The sequence below is a fragment of the Puma concolor genome, chromosome B1 (assembly GCF_028749965.1).
Source record: "Puma concolor isolate L17-30 chromosome B1, mPumCon1.1.hap2, whole genome shotgun sequence".
NCBI lineage: Eukaryota > Metazoa > Chordata > Mammalia > Carnivora > Felidae > Puma > Puma concolor.
This window is the reverse complement of record NC_141670.1, coordinates 76,462,383-76,482,196: the sequence shown is the minus strand read 5'-3', so window position 1 is coordinate 76,482,196 and position 19,814 is coordinate 76,462,383. Positions and strand designations below refer to the sequence as shown.

The following is a 19,814-nucleotide window of genomic DNA, read 5'->3' as shown; positions in this document are numbered from 1 at the left end:
CATGGACCTCAGTGATCTCAACACTTTTGTCCTCACTTTCTTGTCCGGACGTGTTGTGTGTTTCTGCTGAAAGGTGGCAGCAGACAGATCCTCTACAACTTTTCCAGTTCTTCATGGAATGAAGTGTGATAAACTCTAATCTAAAAGATATTTAAAGCAGTAAAGCAGAGGATTTTTTTTTTCACACTAAAGACTATAGTAGTGAGATGTGGAAAGTACTATAAATGTCAAGAATTTTTAGTACTGTAGTTAAGCGACACTCTGAGAAGTGTTGAAAAATGGGACTGAATTCTAAAAAGCAGCCAAAATAATGAAGAACTTGAATATAATGATTTATAAAGAGTAGTGAGCCTATTTGAGTAGGGGCAGACGGACGCATAAATAATTCCTATAAATATATGAAGGCTGGGGATATTTAAGAATTAAATAGTGGGGAAAGTTGAACCATTTTAATTAGTAAAACTGATTTGATGTGGAAATGCAAATCATTTGAATATGTTCACGTTTGGGCTCATCTCATCCTGGACCCGTGTTACTGAAGCTGAGATTGAAACCCCTGAAAACGATGGAGGCTTCTAAGCCACTTGCTGCCACTAGATGCCCATGGTGGTGGGAAGTTCCCAATCTGGGTCGGTCTTCCTAGCACCCAGCTTCCTCTCCGTTATTTCCAACCTTTAAAAGGCTTCTTCCATTCTGTTCTTCAAAAAAGGCTGGAGATCCCAGCCAGAGCTGGGGGTCCTCAGGGAGCCCTTGAGGCCGGAGCTACAGAGAGCATGGAGTGGCTTGGTTAGCCCAGCTTGCCTCCTGCAGCTCTGCTTTAATTGGTAAAGGTAGGATGGTTCCCCCAACACCAGGAGAGCAGGTGGAGCCTCTGGACGTCCCCAGATAACACGTGGTGAGTTAAGTCTTCACTTGGTAGGATGCAGTGGCAGGAGACACCTTTTTCATTTTTTCCTTTCACCATGTCCTGGGCATGGAGGGTTGCCACAATTGCTGCACGAAGTTCTTACACAGGATTTGGGATAAAACTCTCGCCATCACATACCTCGTGCTGGAGGTTATCTGCTGGACAGCAACCCAGCCACGTGTGTGTGTGCGCCACAGGGCGGAGAAGGTACATGTTCAAGGGCTGTGTCTTCGGACTTCGGTTCTAGGAACTGAACCCACGACTAGACAGTCCACCAGCCCCCTCCCCTCAAACACACATACTTAAGAGGGTGGACATAAAGGCCTGTGGAGGGTCACCCTGACAGTTTTCTTTCTGCTTTCAGATCCCATTCAGGATGCTTCCAGGACAGGAATTGGCAAGAACCTTTTGGATGGTCCCCCAAGAGTGCTTCAGCCCTTCCTGACAAACAGAGCCAAGGTGGCTGGGGTGCCCCCAAGCCTGCCCCTGCCGGTGAGGAACACCATGCTGGCCGCTGCCCTCTTCCCAGAGTTCCTGAAGGAACTGGCTGCCTTGGCCCAGGAACACTCCATTCTGTGCTACAAGATCCTGGGTGACTTTGAGGACTCCTGTTGTTAGTTTTTTGTTTTTGTTTTTTAATAGAGGTTCTTGTTTTTAAGGTTTTAGCGTCTTGACTGAATGTTAAATGCAAAGCTGCTTACAAAAATTTCTTTGATATTTCCTGACAATACTTGATTTGTGGGGAGGGAAATTTTCTGTGTACCTCCTCTTTCTCTAGCCGGGTCTTTCCACCTCCTCTAGAATGTAAGTCTCATAAGCTGGTAACTCCTTGGGCAGGTTTTCTTTTCTTTTTTACTCCTCAATTTTTTGGTATTCTCCCATCCCTTTGAGTCACTTATCTTGCAGCTTAGAGCTTAGATCACACCAAGCAAATACTGGGGTTCCATGATTTCTGGAAGTACCCCGGGTTAGAAGGCTCAGCTCTTCAAATAACACATGAATGAACATCTGTTCCGGTTGCCTTCTGCATTTTGGTTTCCCTTTTCTAAAAGGGAAGAATAAAGATGGGGCCCCGCTTTCCTCTATCACACAAGCATGTATCAGGTGTCCCTTTGCATCTTACTTCCAAGATTTGCACTCTGCCCAACATGTGTTGCCTTATGTTGCAGGCAAATCCATTGGTTTCAGCTGTTTGCCTGGGAAGTCAGATGTCATCGTGGATAATTTGGAATGCAGGGAAATTTTCTTGTTGCTTGAGAGCTTTCTTTAATCAGTGTATCACTTCCTAAACACTGGAAATAGTTTTATTTTAGTAAGATTTGCGCAAAATGAAATCTACATAGGCAAACCGTTACATTAGTTTTTAGAAGTTTGATCTGGTGGAGAAAGTGGGGTATCATATACTCGGGTATCATTGTTTTGTGTTTTATAAAAGATTTTGTGAAGCTATTTCACAGTGGGTTTTGGGGGGGTAGGGAGGAGTATGGGGCAGGGGAAAGGATAAAGGTGAACTAAATGAAATCTATAAAAACATTGGCAATTATTTTAGATCCTGTTTGCTTTTTCTAGTATGTTGCACTTTGTAGAGAAACAAGCACTGTACACTTTGGGACCTGGAATGTAAATGCAGACGGGTCACAGGAAGCCCTGCGAAGCCAAGTGCCTGCTGGTGACTCACTACACACAGAAATGCTGCCTTCTGAGTAATGGGGTTCATTAGAAGGCCCCCACACGATGCATTAGTGCCTCTGTGCTGCTTTGCAGCCTGCTCCAGGCATAATTATACTTAGCGCCACCGGTCTCCTTAAACCACCAAAGAGGGGGAAACACACACAATAACTGTCTGCTAAAAAACGAGACCATGAACAGCTGATATTTGTGGACATTGAGTTCCACTCCCCTCTATTTTGAGCAGGGGAGGAGCACATAACAAGGGTGGGCCTCCCTGTTTGGGGGGAAACGGGAAGTCCCAGTTCTTCCCAGTTCTTGTTTTCTTCGTGGGCATCGCTGCTGAGCCCTGGGGGCAGCCACAGGTCTGGCAGTTGTGCCTCAGGAGGACTGGTATGATTTTAATCAGGCCCGTAGCAGAGGAGGGCAGTGGAGGAAAGAATCCCATCTGAGACCTTGCAGAGCAGAGGCTGCCCTTCAGTGTTTCACGGTTCTTGAAGCAGCTTTGTATTGAGAGCTAGCCAGCCCATGGAATGTGGACCCCAGGAGACCTGGCCTGGGCAAGGAGGCTCTCAGCGGCCAGCCTCACAGTGTTTCTAAGTCTAAGCAAGAAACCAAAGATGTTGACCTATTGTATGTTTCTGACGTCACATTTGTCTGTCTTGGAAAATGGTTTGCCCAGCTGTGGTACAGCCGCAGGAATGTATGAGGCCCAGCGGACTGGCCTGGCTTCCTGGCACAGCCTTGTATTCGCAAACCCCCAGGTCTCCACTGGAAAAGAAGGTGGCTCAAGGTAGATTAAGAAAGAGGAACAGGAAGATGGAATGTAAGCTGTAATTTATTATCCTCTAGCTTCGTTTTGGACAAGTATTTACCTACCAGTTTGGACTGAACAGGTACAGAAAATGCTGCAGTCATACCTGGAAAGTGTGTTCATTGGCTTTTTGGCTTGATTTACGCTTCTCTCCATTATCTGGTGATGGTGTTGATTCTTCAGTCCATATTGCTTTATTATAGACCACTGTAGTCCCCTGTGTAGAGGGTGCCCTTTTGGAAAGAGATTGCTTTTGTACCTCTTAGCATTTTTAAAAATAGGTACTGAACTAGACTTACCTTAAAGAAGGGCAGAGATGATCAGTGTCGGGGGTGGGAGACAGTAAAATTAGCTCCCGTGGTGGGGTGCCGGTAGCAAACTCACATGATAACCCTATTTGGAATTGGAAACTGGTTCATCTTTCTGCATCCATTATAGGCCTCCTCCACAGTATTGTGTTCAGGGGTTTTCAAAATGAAGTCAGAAATCTGACTTGGAAATGCATTATAGAGAACTGGAAAATCCACACGGTGGAGTGAAACAGCCAGGTAGCTTAGGTAAGGATGGTTGTGGCAATAGTGTGGACATACCAGAGGAAAAACAGCAGAGTCCTGAGGCTATAAATAAGAGAAAAGCAAATATGGTGGGGGGGGGGGGGAGAGGGGGGGGTGGAGGAATGAACTTTGATCTAGGAAGATATGGAGATACTGTACCGTAGGTGGGTGACAATGGTAATTCCTTGGTGGGAAAAAATCATGGTAAAAATCATAAAGTAGTCAGAGGGGCCTGCAGAAATTCTTTTTTGTAATGTAGGGAAAATTTGTAAAGATATTTGGCGTGCTTTAAAATGTGGTCCGAGAGTGTGGTCCCTGCTCCATACGACAGGCTCCCACTCAGATGCTGTGCTACCTGTTGGCAGGCACAGTGGGCACAAACCCTTTGCTGCAGGCCTGAGACCAGAGTCCCTGTGTCTAGCCTGATGGTCCTGGGCAGTGAAAACAACTTGAGGATTCCTGGAACATCACACATGCCTTTCAATTCCCAGTGCAGGGTCTGAGGTAAAGTTCCAGATGGAGTGAATTTTATGATTCAAAGTATATGTGTGCACTGGGATATTTAAAATAGATCTTTAGAAACAACCAACTAAATTTTAAAAATTATAAACAAATTCCAGGTGAATTTAGGCTAACGTACAGCTTTTGGGGTATAAACAATTTCCCAGCCATGAAAGGGGGGTGCCAGAGTAACCAATTAAAGAGATGTGATTTCCTTTATTAATAGATAACTTCCTTTCCTCAGTATTTAAAGGAATTCTGGAATTTTCCCCTCTTTACCCAGTACTGGCTTGGAAAATACTTTGACGTATTGATGGCTTGGAACTGAGGTCTCTGTCACATGTAGGGAGGATGCATTCAGTTCTTTTTTGGGTCCTCGGGAGTATCTTTTGCTCAGCAAGTGCCTTTGATTTAGGTCATACATAATTGTTGGTTTTCAGTCCATTAAGAAAGACCTCACAGAGCTTTGGAATTATGGGGAGAGCATCCTCTTACAAATAGACTCCAGAAACAGGATACGAGAATATTTGGGTTGCCTGTTCAGTTTGGGTGGCCAGTGGTACTCAGGGTTGAAAATGGTCTCTGAATCGGCTGGGATGCCACGGTCATGTGGGTTGATGTCCAGATCTGGTTGGAGGTTCTGCGCCGTGGAAGCACCGCTCATTCGGAATCGGGATCGGGCGTGTCTAGATTCGTGAGGGAAGCGCTGCCCTGGCTGGGGTGGGCCGTGTCACTGGTGTGAGGTTAAGGATGTGCAGCATCAGCTACAGCTCTCATTTGAGGGCAGTACAGTTTAATTGCTCATTACTAGTCCTGTGTTTACGGAAGTGGCTGTCAAGCTTGCCATTTTTATGAAACGCTTTATTGCAGGACAGCTATTACTGCACGTGCTACTTCAAGCCACTGGCCCAGACCAGTGTAATTTGTGGCTTGCTGCGAAGCTCAGCCAGCTCTGCAGTGTTGGCTTTTCCTGGAGGCAGCGGTCCTCTGGGGGCTGAGGCCACACCAGCTTTAAGTCATTGAGAAGATATTCTCAGGCCCCTCTCGCTTCAGCCATCATTCTATAAATCACGCAGCACTAATTCTCCATCAAATCACAGCTTAGAACACTGTCAGACCAGTGTATACTCCACCCTTAAATCACATCATTGAGGAAATATTTTAAGAAAATGGAGTGGACTCTTTTTTTCCTTTTTGAATGACCATCATAAACCTAATGCTTTAGGAAGAGCTCTCGGAAGACTAAGAATTGTTTTCGGGATAATTTTGCCTCAGTAAATCTTCCCCACGCTCAGGCATTTATTAGGCCATTACTTGTTTTGGAGGACAGATTATCCTGGCAGCTCGTTAACTGGATAACGAGTTATCCAGGGCTTTCGTGAAAGGTTTTTGGTGACGTTCTATGGGGAAGAAGACAGGGATAGGGTTGGGGGCGGGGGTGGCGTAAGTCTTCAGTTCTTTGGCTCTGCACTTTGGATCTGAAGACAGATGATGATTTTGGCTAGGACTGACCCTTCCCATCCCATTGGGTCATTGTGAATTTTGTTCCTGTCTTATGACATGAGAGTAAACCTAACTCATTGTCAGCCACACCGGTTACAAGACTGCCAATAAGCTCTGTCAGTATGCATTCGATATGTATTTCAGGCATCTTTTGGGGAGCTTAGATTTACTATGTCATTTCAGAACCTGACAAGGGTGATGGAAGCTCTCAGGCCAGATTATAAATTTCATGGAGCTGAGGCTGCAGAAGTCTGTGCTTCTGAGTGTGTCTATGGACTTTTTATTGGGACGAGTCTGCAGAAGGCTTGTAACAAGGCCCCTTTTTGGCCTGGAGATATTTTAAGGGGGAATTTAGTGTTGATCTTAAATGCTTTTTGCTAAATTATTTGATTAAGGGAGGCAAGGAGAGAGGATTTCAATCACATTCTAGCCATCTTTCAATTTAGGGTCATCTGTGTTCAAATAATCCATGAATACATTTGTCTGAAATCTGCCAGAGAAGCATGGCCGCCATTTCCACGCTGCTTTTGGTAATGGATAAATAACATGACCCTTGAGATAGACTTAGTGTTTTGCCCCCGCAACACTCGGTAGAGTCCTTGAAATGCAGCAAATTCAGTAGAAATGAAAAACACAGTATGAATTGTGGGTTATTCCCATAAGCTGTGTACTGAATTAATCAACTAACTCAAAGCTCCAGGAGGGTGTGTACTTTCAAAAATTTCATAGCCTTCTTGCAGATAAGCAATAATTAGAAAAGCGGGGCGTGTGTGTGTGTGTGTGTATAAGCTCAGCTAAAACATGCTAAACTTGTTATAAATAATGATTAGCTTTTTTTCTGAGGCATGTATACTTTGAGAGGAACAGAAGTTCACCTTGGTGCATATGCCTGGACAGAGTCAAGAAGCTCCTTCTTAGACTCCTGTCCAGAATTCAAAGCCTACTTGTTGGCAGCACCAGCCTCTCATTCTAAAAGGCTGTCCACTAATTTGGTTTTATAAACTTAATCAGCATTCGCTAAAGTTACTCTGTGCCAGGTACCATGCTAAGTGTTGAGGCTGAGCTTCCTTTCTGCCAGAACCAGCCAGCCAACCAACCAGCCAACTTCCCTGTCAACCAACAGAACACATGGTTTGGGCATGACCAGGTCCGGTTGGTTCACGCCATCCTGGGGATGAGCCAGTTTTCCAGCACATTTCCCTCCCAGCCTACAGGTGTGTGGATTCCAATGACAGATGGCAGTGGCTTCACATGACACCAACTCACACATCTTGTGATTTTTGTTGGAACAGCAACGAACCAGACTAAATTCTCACTCATGCAAAGATGTATTTAAAACTGTACTTGAGACCTGTTTATGAGTAGAGCCATACTTTGTGAGTTTCTGTTATGCAAATAGGTCTTTTGAATATATAGTCAGGTTCTGAGTAAGATAATCTGAGCTGTGTTTTGATTTTACTTTTTCTATTAGCAGTTATAACTGTCTAATTCTCGGGATTTCAGAAGTGGGCATTCAAGACCACGGGCAATTGTCAGAGGTAGACAGCACTATAAAGATCAGGTGTCTCCATGGCATTTTTCTCTGGAAATGATCAGTCCATAATACAGTCTACACTGGACATAATTTTGGTGATTTGTCTTCATCTGGCTGCCTCCCCTCCCCCATCACCCATTTTAGCAAGGCCTTGATTTAAAAGGGTCTGGAAAGATCCTCCAGTATCATCTTTTGTAACATTTGATTACCAAGAAGCCAGACCTTTGGTGAAAATGGGAGTTTTTAAGACAAAACTGAACCGTATTATTCCTGAGAAAACCATCCTGCCAGAATCCAGGCTCAGGCTGTCCTGCCCCATTTGTAATTCAGACTTGCAAAGTGCAGAGAGAAGTTGGACTCAGCCTCTCTCTCTATAGAAAAGAGAATATTCTACTTCTAGGTCCAGTAGGTCGTCAGTGTTGGAACAGAATGCACGCGGAGCAGGCACGTGGTTGCTGCGTGAGGTAACACATTCTCGCACAATTCTGAGCCATTCTGTCACAATTTTTTAAAAACCTTACCTCTTCTTGTCTGGTTTCCTTTCTGTCCCTGCTCTTTTGGCTGGGTAGGGGGGATGCTTAGGGAAGTCCTGAGCAACTGCCAGCACCTGGGGCACCACTCATGGTCACCCTGGCGATGGGGAAGGTCTGCTTCTCTCTGGTTCCCCAGCTGCCACCGTTCATGACGGCAGTGCTTGGACTCTTCTTGGTACGCTGGAGAAGCCAATGTAAAATCAGAGCCTCCGAAGAGCCTGTTCTCTTATGCCACGGTTTGACACGTTACAAGACAGCATTTGTGAAAGTGGTCTTTGAGCACCATGAGTCAGAGGTAGCAAAGGCACGCGGCGCACACAGGGGTGCTCTGGTGCGTTACACAGAAGCCGCATTACTGTCACGAGAACAGGGGTGAAGGCGACCCAGCCTTCACGGAGAGGTTGTTAACTGCACCACAATTACTGCTAAAGGTCAAGATTTTGATGTACTAGTTTATAATCTTATTCTTTCCAGGGAAAACAAATCAATTTAATGTTACATTTTTTGTTTTAATCTTTTTTCGGCTTGAGGGTGGGGTGGGCGGGGGTCCTTGTCAGCTGCACAATCTTTGACGTGTAAGTTAATTTTTTATGTGATATTTCAGTATATATTTTGTTCATTAAATTTATTTGAAAACTTTTTTTTTTTTGTTTATTACAAATAATGTTTCATTTACTCTCAGACCTCCCAGCAATCCCTGGGGAGCTGAGCAGGTGGGCAATGTCACTTTTACTCCGTGCATGAGTGCGGGCTAGTGAGACTAATGCCCTCCTTCCCAGCCCCGCAGGGCCTGTCTAGACAAAAGTGTGTTTGGCATGTCTGTCCTGTTGTGGTTTTCATCTCCACTCATCTACTTTCAGGTCTAAAATACTGCATCCAGACCATGGTCCCTCTTGACCACTGCTCATGCCTGGCACCTAGAGCAGTGCCTGGCTTTTGGAACTTACTCAGAAATACTTGTTAAAGAAGTGCGGGATGGGAAGTTTTCTTAGAATAGTGACAGCACTTGAAACCGTGTGTTTCACTTAGTTTAGAATTACTAAGGCCTGGAACGTGCTATTCCTTCAGCACCACTGCGGCCATCCTGGAACCACTTCCAGGTCAATGAGGCAAACGGGGCTGTCGCTGCTGGTCTGTGCAGGTAGCATCCCAGGGCAGAGTCGGGTCTGGCCCTGGGTGGCCTACAGCTCTAGCTGGGGCTAGAGACTGGGAGGCGCCAGCAGGTTGAGCCCCTGGATGTCAGGTTTCACGGGCTCAGGTTCTCAGTCATGGCCGCTCTGCTGTCCCTCAGGCAGAGACGGACCCAGAACATCTCATGACGACAACTGCTTCTCCAGGATCTCCTTTATCACCGTAGGATCTGCTCGGTTGTGAGTTACTTTTCGTACCAACCCAATCAGTTTGTTTATGGCTCTGGGGTTTCCCTTCTTCATGTCCATTACCTTTAAAGATAGATAGAAACTGTTTTAGAGGAGAAAATAATGATATGCATACTTAAAAATGCTAAATTAAGGTTTATGTTTGCTGACACTTAAACTTCATTTCTTTTGTTTTCCTGTTAGGATTAGATATAAAATGAGAAAAGGAAAGGGGGGAGGTGTGAACTTCTGAGGAGGTTTCTAGGCTCCCATCACAGGGATGTCTGCCACTGTGCTCTCTGATTAAAGCGGACAAGGAGAGGGCTGTGTGCATGACGAGGGACTGTCCACAGCAAGGGAGCTGGAATGCAGGAACGAGGGTGCTCTCCTGGGTGCCACAGTGACACAGGGACACAGAGCTTCTCAGTCTTGGGGTGAGTAACCCTAGATGAACGATCTAGTCTAGTCAGAGTGAGGTCCTTCTCTAATCCTCCCGTGGTCAGCAGGCACGGAGATGCCCGGCTTTCCTTCTCCCCCACTGCCTGCCAAGGACACGTGTTTGTCAGAAGACAAATCCGAAAAATGGCAGCTGTCCCGGAGCACGGGGGTTGGGGAGTGCACTGTGGTGGGCAGGATGGGGACAACAAAAGAAGGAGGCGCCAGCTTCCTATCAAGTAGCCACTGACTGTCAGGGCCACCCACCCCGAGCTCCGGCTCTGCGGCATCTTGATGGGTAATAACGTCTGTGGGCATCTGTACTCAGTGCCGCAGGACGAGTCCGAAACTGAAAGTGTGTCTTTATCAGTCACTACAGATGAGGCAGGAAGACGGAGATTGCTGGACCCAGCACAAGCTCATTTTCCTTATCGAGAGCTCTTTTCAGAGCTGTTAGTGTCCCCGGCAAGCCGATGGGTGGGTGGGTATTATTCTGAAAGAGATGCTAGCAATTTTTTACCCACTAAAAAATCTCTAGACAGTATGATTAGACTTGGGGAGGAAGGGATGGCACTCATTTTCGCTTTTATATTTTGTTCTGTGCTCAGAACACAGAATGACTTGGTTTTCAGCTACGCTCCTGTCAAGGATTTTCTCCATAATTTACAAGTAATTTCCCTTTCTGCCTTTCTTCCCACCTTTTTTAGGCATGGAGCTAAAGTGTTTGCCCATCTTTCTTCCCTTTCTGCAGTCATGCCTGCTGGCTTGTTAGTGAGCGGTCTCCTTATAAAGCAGAGTGAGTGGTAACAGACTCAAAGTGCCCGCCCTGGGAGAGGGTGCCGTGCTGGGAGGTCAAAACTTGGATCCGGTGAGCCCAATAAACACCCCTGTAAACTGAACGGCATGAGATGAGACTCCAGGGGTGGATTTTCCTTCTAGGAAATGTGGTATTTTTCTAATAGTCACCAAATTTCAGCTCTTGACCTTAGCTAAAAACGGATAAAGTGTTTTAGGGAACTGCTGAGCAAGCTGGGCCGGCCCTAATTAGGAAGTGCCTCTGGGCGGTGAAAGGGAGCAGTGGAGAGGCTCCTGGCCGAGTCCTCGGGCTGGCCCTGTCCTGGCCTGACCAGGAGAGTAGACCCTCTCCACCCTGTGGTGACCGTTAATTACCACTTGAGGATGCCCCTCCATCACGGCGTGGCACACCCGTTCCAGTGCCTCTTCATCCTGCATCAGTTCAAGCTTCCTTTCTGAAACAATCTGTGATGGAGTCTTCCCTTTACTCCTCCACAATTCCTCAAACACCTACGGGCCAGAGGAGGGAGAGAGGGGCGGAGAAGTGAGGACCTGCTCCACCTGCCACGGCCAGGACAAGCGGAGCTGAGGTAGAGCAGATTCAGTGAATTCCCAGATGTGCGGGCCTGCCCCATGGGAATTCCCTGTCTCTCCTGAAGCACCTGGACAGTCTACCCAGGCTGGGCTGTTCCCACAGAACAGAGCCTGAGACGGGGCCCGTGGGGACAGCGGGCCCTTCCCACTCATGGACTCAAACCACATGGCCGGGAGAGGCTGGGAGGAGCTGGGAGCTGAGGACTCACAGGGCCCCTGCCGCCAGGAGTCAGAGGGCCAGGGCCAGCTCTGCTTCACGCCCGCTGCATAAATTAGTTGAGGTGCTATTATTCTGTTGAAGGCAGGGGCAGCACAGGCTGAGGGATGTAACCACTGCACTGAGATGAAGTCCAGAAAGCTCAGCCTGCTGGGAATTATGATTTCAGGGGGGCAAGAAAGTGGCCCCATAATAAGTTACAAAAGGGAAAATAACTAAAAACATAAATCATAATCCACAGGGGCCTCTGCCATGCCACGTTTATCCCCTACTGGTGGAGCTAGACCCAAATCTGGCTACGATAACGAATGTTAATGGTGTATTTTTCTACCTAAAAAAAAAAAATAAATAAATAACAGCAACAAATCCCCAGACTTATCAAAGTTGGGGAAGAAAGGAATACATTTTTAAAGAAGGCATTTCCTACGGTAGTTTTCCTCCTTCCTCTTGTTTTTCTAGTGTAAACGCAAGGGGTGGGGCATGGGCTCCCCTGTTAGTCTCCTGCGGCACCTCCTTCACCTCTGCCAGCAGTCAGTACTGAGCACTGGATGTTCCTTATGAACATTCGGGCTCAGGACAGGCCAGCCAGGAGCCATTCCTCCCAGAAATATGGAGCTTGTCAATAATTAGCACACAGGGCAAAGCAAATGAAGGGGAAGATGCTTTGTATCTCTGCAGGGCTCAAAGGTTTCCCCAGTCTGGACAAAGACAAACCACAAATATTTACCGTGGCTACAATGGTCCGTGCACCTTCCGCTCAGCTATCAGAATACTCACGGTGACTGTGGCTGAGCGGTGTCTTTGGTGGGTCTTCCTAGAAGCCCCCCCGCAGGGCACCCCTCTGGCTACTGCTGCACAGGCCTGGCTGCTTAGAGAAAACCTGTCCCTGCTCTTAGAAAAACACGGACTATATATGCGTCCAACCAACTTTTCAACTATTTTTTCAGCCAGAAAATGGGTGAGGCATTGAGGGAGAAGGGCTCAAAAACAGGTAAGAACTTTCCCTGCCTTCAACAAACTTCTTAGTGGAGCATCAGCAGCATAGGGGTAACGGAACAATGTGTAAGGCAGAAAAGCAAGTCTGAAGAATTTCTCTCATCTACTTCTTAGATTAGAAATTTCTTAAATTTCTTAAACTGCAAAACATTGTTTCTAATTATATGAGTAAATACATGTTGGGGAGGATAGGATGAAAATGGCGGAGTAAGAAGATCCTGAATTTGTCTCCTCCCAAGGACACACCAAAACTACAACTACATCCAGAACAATCGTCTCTGAGGACAACCTGAAGACTAGCAGAACAGCTCTTCCACAACTAAAGACCTAAAGTGAGGTGGGCAGGAGGGGCAGAGACGTGGTCTAGTCAGGACCTACACGCCTGGCGTGGCAGTCCACAAGTAGGAGGGAAATCAATGCAGAGGTCCCCCCTGAGGAGTTTAGGATTCAGGCTCGTCAGGCACTGCTGCCCCGGGGACCTGTACTGGGAAGATGAGCCCCCCAGTAATGTGTGCCTTTAAAAATCAGCAGGGTTTAGCTCCGGGAGAGCACAAGGGCTACAGGAAATGAGGTTCTGCTCTTAAAAGGTTGGAGTACAAACTCACTCTGACACCCAGCTCAGGGGCAGCCGTTTGAAAAGTGCCAGGCTGGGGTGCCTAGGTGGCTCAGTAGGTTGAGCGTCCGACTTTGGCTCAGGTCATGATATTGTGGTTCGTGAGTTCAAGCCTGTGAGTTCAGGCTCTGTGCTGACAGCTCAGAGACTGGAGCCTGCTTTGGATTCTGTGTCTCCCTCTTTCTGCCCCTTCCCTGCTTGCATTCTCTCTTTCTCTCTCAAAAATAAACAAAGGTTAAAAAAAAAAAAAAAGAAAAGAAAAAAAGAAAAGTGCTTGGGCCATATAAGGAGGAGATTTATTGACTACCCTTAGGGTATGTGCCAGAGGTGCATGGATTTGTGGGAACTTTCTCGTGCAATGGAGGTGGGCACCATCTTTGATACTCTCCATCTACCCTGCAAGCACTGCTCAACCCACCCAGATGTTCCCCTGAGGTGCCCCTCCAAGCAGCTCCTGTGCACCACCCCTGGGGAGTAGTCGGGATCAGCACATACCTTCTTCATTCCTCAAGACTGGGCAATGTTGCTGATCTGCTTAGTACATAGAAACAAATACAGAGAGTCGGGCAAAACGAGGAGACCGAGGAATATGTTCCAAACAAAAGAACAAGACAAACCTCAAAAAAAGAACTAAACAGAATGGAGGTCAGCAATCTACCTGATAAATAGTTCAAGGTCACAGCCATAAAGATGCTTACCAAACTTGGGAGAAAAATGAATACAGTGAGAACTCCAACAAAGAGAAAATATGAAAAAGAGCCAATGAGAGCTAAATATAATAACTGAAATGAAAAATACAGTAGAAGGAAGCAAGAGCAAATATGAATCAGCACCTGGAAGACAGGGTAGTGGAAGTCCCCTGAGATGAACAGCAAAAAGAAAAAAAGAATCTTAAAAGCAGCAAAAGGAAAGCACCTAGTTATGGACAAGGGAAACCCCATAAGACCATTAGCTGATTTTTCCACAGAAATCTGGTAGGCCAGGAGGGAGTGGCATGATATATTCAAAGTGCTGAAAGGAAAAAACCTACAACCACAAATCTACCTGGCAAGGTTATCATTTGGAATTAAGGAGAGAGTTTCTGAGAAACAAAAGCTAAAGGAGTTCATCACCACTAAACCAGCTTTAGAAGAAATGTTACAGGGGCTTTTGGAAACAAAAAAGGAAAGGCCACAACTATAAGAGAACTGTGAAAGGAAAAAATCTCTGATAAAAGCAAACATACAGTAAAGGTAGTATGAAGGTTAAAAGACAAAAGTAAAATCAGCTAATCTATAAAAATTAGTTAAGCAATATACAAAAAGACTGAAAATATGACATCAAAACAATGGAAAGGGGAGGAAAACCATAGTGCTTGTAGAATGTATTTGAACTTAGGTGACCATTAACTTAAAACAGACTGCCATATATGTAGGGTATATTATGAACCTCATGGTAACCGTAAACCAAAACCTGTAATAGGCACACACAATAAAAAGAAAAAGAAATTCAAACATAACACTAAAAGTCATCAAACCACAAGGGAAGAGAACAAGAGAACAAGAAAGGAATAGAAAAGAACTACAAAAACAACCAGCAACTAATAAAATGGCAATAAGTACATACCTACCAATAATTACTTTAAATGTAAATGAATTAAATGTTCTATTCAAAGAACATCAGGTGGCTGAATGAATTAAAAAAACAAAACAAAACAACAACAACCCCCCCCCCCCCCCCCCCCGCCAAACCCAGGACCCACATTTGCTACCTTACAAGAGACTCATTTCAGACATAAAGACACACAAAGATTGAAAGTGAAGGGATGGAAAAAGACATTCTATGTAAATGGGAATGAAAAGAAAGCTGGGGTACCAATGATTATATCAGACAAAATAGATTTGAAAACAAAGACCATAACAAGACAAAGAAGGGCACTACATAATGGTAAAGGGATCAATCTAACAAGATGACAAAACAATTATAGTATCTTTGCACCCAATACAGGAGCACCTGAATATACAAAGCAAATATTAACACAAAGGGAGTAATTAACAGTAATACATCAGGCTCTTGAACAACACAGAGCTTAAGGGTGCTGATCACCTGTGCAGTCAAAAACCACATATAACTCTCGACTCCACAAACCTTAAGTACTAACAGCTTACTGTAAACCAGAAGCCTTACTGAAAACATAAACAGTTGTTAACACATTTTGTATGTTAGATATATTATATACTTTTATATTATAAAGTATTATATTTTGTATGTTAGATATATTTACAATAAACTAGAGGAAAGAAAATGTTATTAAGAAAATCATAAGAGAAATATATTACTGTACTCATCAATACCATAAGTTAATGTACATTTACAAGTATCATGTAGTACCTATATTAATACTGTCTTATACAAAACACTGTTATATGTATACAGCAAAAATAAAGACATTGTGAAAAAAATTATATTTACAAAATAAAAACTTTCTAATATATGTTGAAAAAAAACCTGTAAGTGGACCCGCATAGTTCAAACCTGTGTCGTTCAAGGGTCAACTGTACAATAATAGTAAGGAACTGTAACACCTCACTTACAGCAATGGAAAGATCACCCAGACAGAAAATCAATAAGGAAACAGTAGCCTTAAATCACACAATAGACCAGATGGACGCCTACCACCCCAAAATAGCAGAATACATATTTTCTTCAAGTGCACATGGAACACTCTCCAGGACAGATCACATGTGAGGCCACAAAACAAGTCTTGATAAATTTAAGAGGACTTAAATCGTATCAAACATCTTTTCTGACCATGACTGTATTTCAAGGATACTGATTTCAAGGAAAAAAAACCTGGAAAACACAGAAACATGGAGGCTAAACAACATGCTACTGAACAGCCAATGGGTCAACAAAGAAATCAAAGATGCAATAATAAAAATACCTCGAGGCAAATGAAAATGGAAACATACATTCCAAAATCTATGGAATACAGCACAAATGTCGTAAGAGGGAAGTTTACAGCAATCCAGGCCCACGTCAAGAAACAAGAAAAGTTTCAAACTAACGTTACACCTAAAGGATCTAGAAAAAGAACAAGCAAAGCCCAAGCTTAGTAGAAGCAAGGAAATAATAAAGATCAGAGTGGAAATGAATAGACACCAAAAAACAAAACAAGAAAAATAGAAAAGATAAATGAAACCAAGAGCTATTTCTCTGAAAAGATAAGCCAAATTGGCAAACCTTCAGTCAGACTCATTGAGGAAAAAAGAGGTTCCAAATAAAATAGGAAATGAAAGAGAAGTTATAACTGATACTAGAGAAATACTAAAGATTGTAAGAGACAACTGTGAAAACTTGTATGCCAACAAACTGAACAATCTAGAAGAAATGAATAAATTCCTAGAAACATATAATCTTCCAAAACTGAATCAGGAAGATATAGAAAATCTGAACAGACCAATTACCAATAATGAAATGGAATCAGTAATAAAAATTTCTCAACAAACGAAAGTCCAGGCCTAGACAGCTTCACAGGCAAATTCTACCAAACATTTTTAAAAGAGTTAACCTATACTTCTCAAACAATTGTTAAAGAAATTGAAGAGGAAGGAACACTTCCAAATTCATTGTACAAGGCTGGCATTACCTTGATAACAAAACCAAGGACACTACCAAAAAAAAATTAAAAAAATAAAATAACATGTCAATATTCATGATCAACAACAGATGCAAAAATCCTCAACAAAATGTTAACAAATTGAATTAAAAAGTATGTGAAAAGGATCATACACCATGATCAAGAGTGATTTATTCCAGGGATGCAAGGATGGTTCAACATACACAGATCAACCAACATGATACACCACATTAACAAAATGAGGATAAAAATCATGTAATAATCTCAGTAGATGCAAAAAAAAAAACCTCTGACAAAATTCAACATCCATTTATGACAAAGTGGCTAGAGAGGAAACACACTTTAACATAATAGAGACCATATATGCAAAACGTACAGCTAACGTATTCAACAGTAAAAGCTGAAAGCTTTTCCTCTAACATCAGGAACAAGACAAGGATGGCCACTCCTGCCACTATCTTATTCAACATAGTACTGTAAGTTCTAGCTTAGTCCTAGCAATCAGGGGAGAAAAAGAAAGAAAAGGCATCCAATTGGCAAGGAAGAAGTTAAACTGTCACTATTTATGGATGACATGATACTAAGAAGTCTCTAAAGACTCCACCAAAAAACTATTAGAATAAACAAATCCAGTTGCAGGATACAATATACAGAAATTGGTTGTGCTTTTCTAATAATGAAATACCAGAAAGAGAAGAAAGCAATCCCATTTACAACTGCATCAAAAAAAAAAAAATAACATACCTAGGGGGGGAAAAAATGTAACCAGAGTGAAAGACCTGTACTCTGAAAACTATGAGACACCAATGAAAGAAACTGAAGATGACACAAATAAATGGAATGATATTCCATCCTCACTGACTGGAAGAATTTATATTGTTAAAATGTCCATACTAACTAATCTATAGATTCAATACAATCCCCATCAAAATGCCAACATTATTTTACACAGAACTAGAACAAATAGTCCTAAAATTTGTACGGAACCACCATAAAAGACCCTAAATAGCAACAATAATCTTGAGAAATAAAAACAAAGTGTGAAGCAGCATGTTCCCTGATTTCAAACTGTACTACAAATCTACAGTAATCAAAACAGTATGATATTGGCAAAAAGGGGGGGAAAAAAAAACAGAGGTCAATGGAACAGAGGCCAGAAATAAAACCATACTGATATGTTCAATGAATCTATGACAAAGGAGTCAATGAATATAATGCAATATAATAAATCTACATGCAAAATCATCAAACTACCACTTTCTTACACCATTTACAAAAATTAACTCAAAATGGATTAAAGACGGAGATGTAGACCTGAAACTATAAGACTCTTAAAACAGTAAAATCTTGGACACTGGTCTTAGCAATGTTATTTTGGATTTGTCTCCTCAGGCAAGGGCAATGAAAGCAAAAATAAACGGGACTATCAAACCAAAAACCTTTTTTGTACATCAAAGGACACCATCAACACAATGAAAAGGTAACTTGCTGAAAGGGAGAAGATATTTGCAAGTGATATATCCAGTAAGGGGTTAATATCCAAAAGATACAAAGAGCTCATACAACTCAACACCAAAAAACGTCAAATGATCTGATTAAAAAACGGGTAGAAGACCTGAATAGACAGTTTTCCAAAGAAGACATACAGATGACAAACAAACACATGAAAAGATGCTCAACATCAGTAATCTTGAGGGAAATGCAAATCAAAACCACAATGAGGTACCACCTTCTATCAGAATGGCTAAAAACAAAACACAAGAAGCAATAAATGTTGGTGAGGAGAAAAGGAATCCTCATACACTGTTGGTAGGAATGTAGACTGATGGAGCCACTCTGGAAAACAGTGTGGCAGATCCTCAAAAAATTAAAAATAGAACCACCGTATGATCCAGTAATCCCACTTCTGGATATTTATCCAAACAAAATGAAAAAAACAATTTGAGAAGATATATACATCTGTATGTTCACTGCAGCATTATTTATAATAGCCAGGATATGGAAGCAATCTAAGTGTGTATCAGAAGATGAATGGATAAAGAAGATGTGGTATATATATACAAACGAATATTACTCAGCCATAAGAAAGAAAATCGTGCCACTTGTGACAACATAGATGGACCTACAGGGTACTATGCTAAGGGAAATAAGTCAGAAATAAAAATATCATACGAGTTCATTTGTATGTGGAATCTAAAAAACACAAGACAAATGGACTCAGGGATACAGAGAACAAAACGGTGGTTGTGGGAAATATGTGAAGCGGACTAAGAGGTATAAACTTACAGTTACAAAACAAGTCACAGGGATGTCAAAGTACAGCATAGTGACTATAGTCAATAATAAACTTTGGTAACACGGTAATCAGAGTTATAGTGATCATTTTATAATGTACATAAATGTTAAGTCACTAAGTTGTACACCTGAAATTAATGTAAGATTATGTGTCAACTATACTTCTATTAAAAACATGTTCACTATAGAAAATAAGGAAATATAAAAACGATAAAAAGAAATCACCTGTATTTCCCATTCCCTCAAGATAATAAATGTTAGTATTTTGGGGTTTTTCCTTCCCCTATTTTTCTTTGGGAACACAGTTGCAATCACAACATATATACAGTCTGTGATCTGCTTTTGTTTTACTTGCTACAGAACTACTTTTCATATTAATAAAAAAATTAAATCCATTAAGTATATTTATAATATGATTAAATTAGCCCTCTGGTAAGTATTTAGACTTTGACCAGTGTTTATTTTGTTCATCTGCACAGTCTCCTAAAACAGTGCCTAAAAAATGTCCAACATTCAGCAGGAGAATGTGGAAATCTCAAGAGGGATCTAGATCCCTGGCTCAAAAGTGCAATCACCTGTGAGGACTCAGGAATCTATGCAGCACCTCTTTATAGGCAGATGAGGTGGAAAGATCAGCAGACGTGGGCGGTCCCTGGGGCCTGGGAATCGTAAGCTGGCACACCTGGCTGACCCAGGAGGCCGCTCCTGGGCCTGCATCATTTTTCTTGGCCCGCAACAGCCACCGTGGCTGACAGCACACAGCGGACCCGAGCAGGCTGACCAGGGGCTCAGCCTTTGCCTGGCACCTAATACAGTGGGACCCGACAGGCTCGAACGCTGGTTGGATGAGCCTGAGCCAAAAACACCAGAACAGAGGC

The 19,814-nt window shown here is 43.1% G+C and overlaps 2 protein-coding genes across 7 annotated transcripts in view; one reads left to right on the top strand and one right to left on the bottom strand.

Moving 5' to 3' along the window:
* FHIP1A (FHF complex subunit HOOK interacting protein 1A) overlaps nucleotides 1-2,007 on the top strand; it is a 250,330-nt gene extending 248,323 nt beyond the window's left edge. For all 3 annotated transcript variants that reach the window (XM_025922080.2, XM_086704108.1, XM_086704109.1), the window contains one exon: nucleotides 1,272-2,007. In XM_025922080.2, coding sequence (XP_025777865.1) covers nucleotides 1,272-1,525 — 254 coding nt within the window. In that variant the 3' untranslated portion in view covers nucleotides 1,526-2,007. The remainder of the gene's footprint in view (nucleotides 1-1,271) is intronic.
* A 1,388-nt stretch (nucleotides 2,008-3,395) lies between these two features.
* The window catches only part of GATB (glutamyl-tRNA amidotransferase subunit B), an 89,764-nt gene continuing 73,345 nt past the window's right edge, over nucleotides 3,396-19,814 (bottom strand). For 3 of the 4 annotated variants that reach the window (XM_025921991.2, XM_086704113.1, XM_086704110.1), the window contains 2 exons: nucleotides 10,978-11,112; nucleotides 3,396-9,456 (listed from right to left, as the gene is read on the bottom strand). In XM_025921991.2, coding sequence (XP_025777776.1) covers nucleotides 9,328-9,456; nucleotides 10,978-11,112 — 264 coding nt within the window. In that variant the 3' untranslated portion in view covers nucleotides 3,396-9,327. The remainder of the gene's footprint in view (nucleotides 9,457-10,977; nucleotides 11,113-19,814) is intronic. The other variant, XM_086704112.1, reaches the window with a different exon arrangement.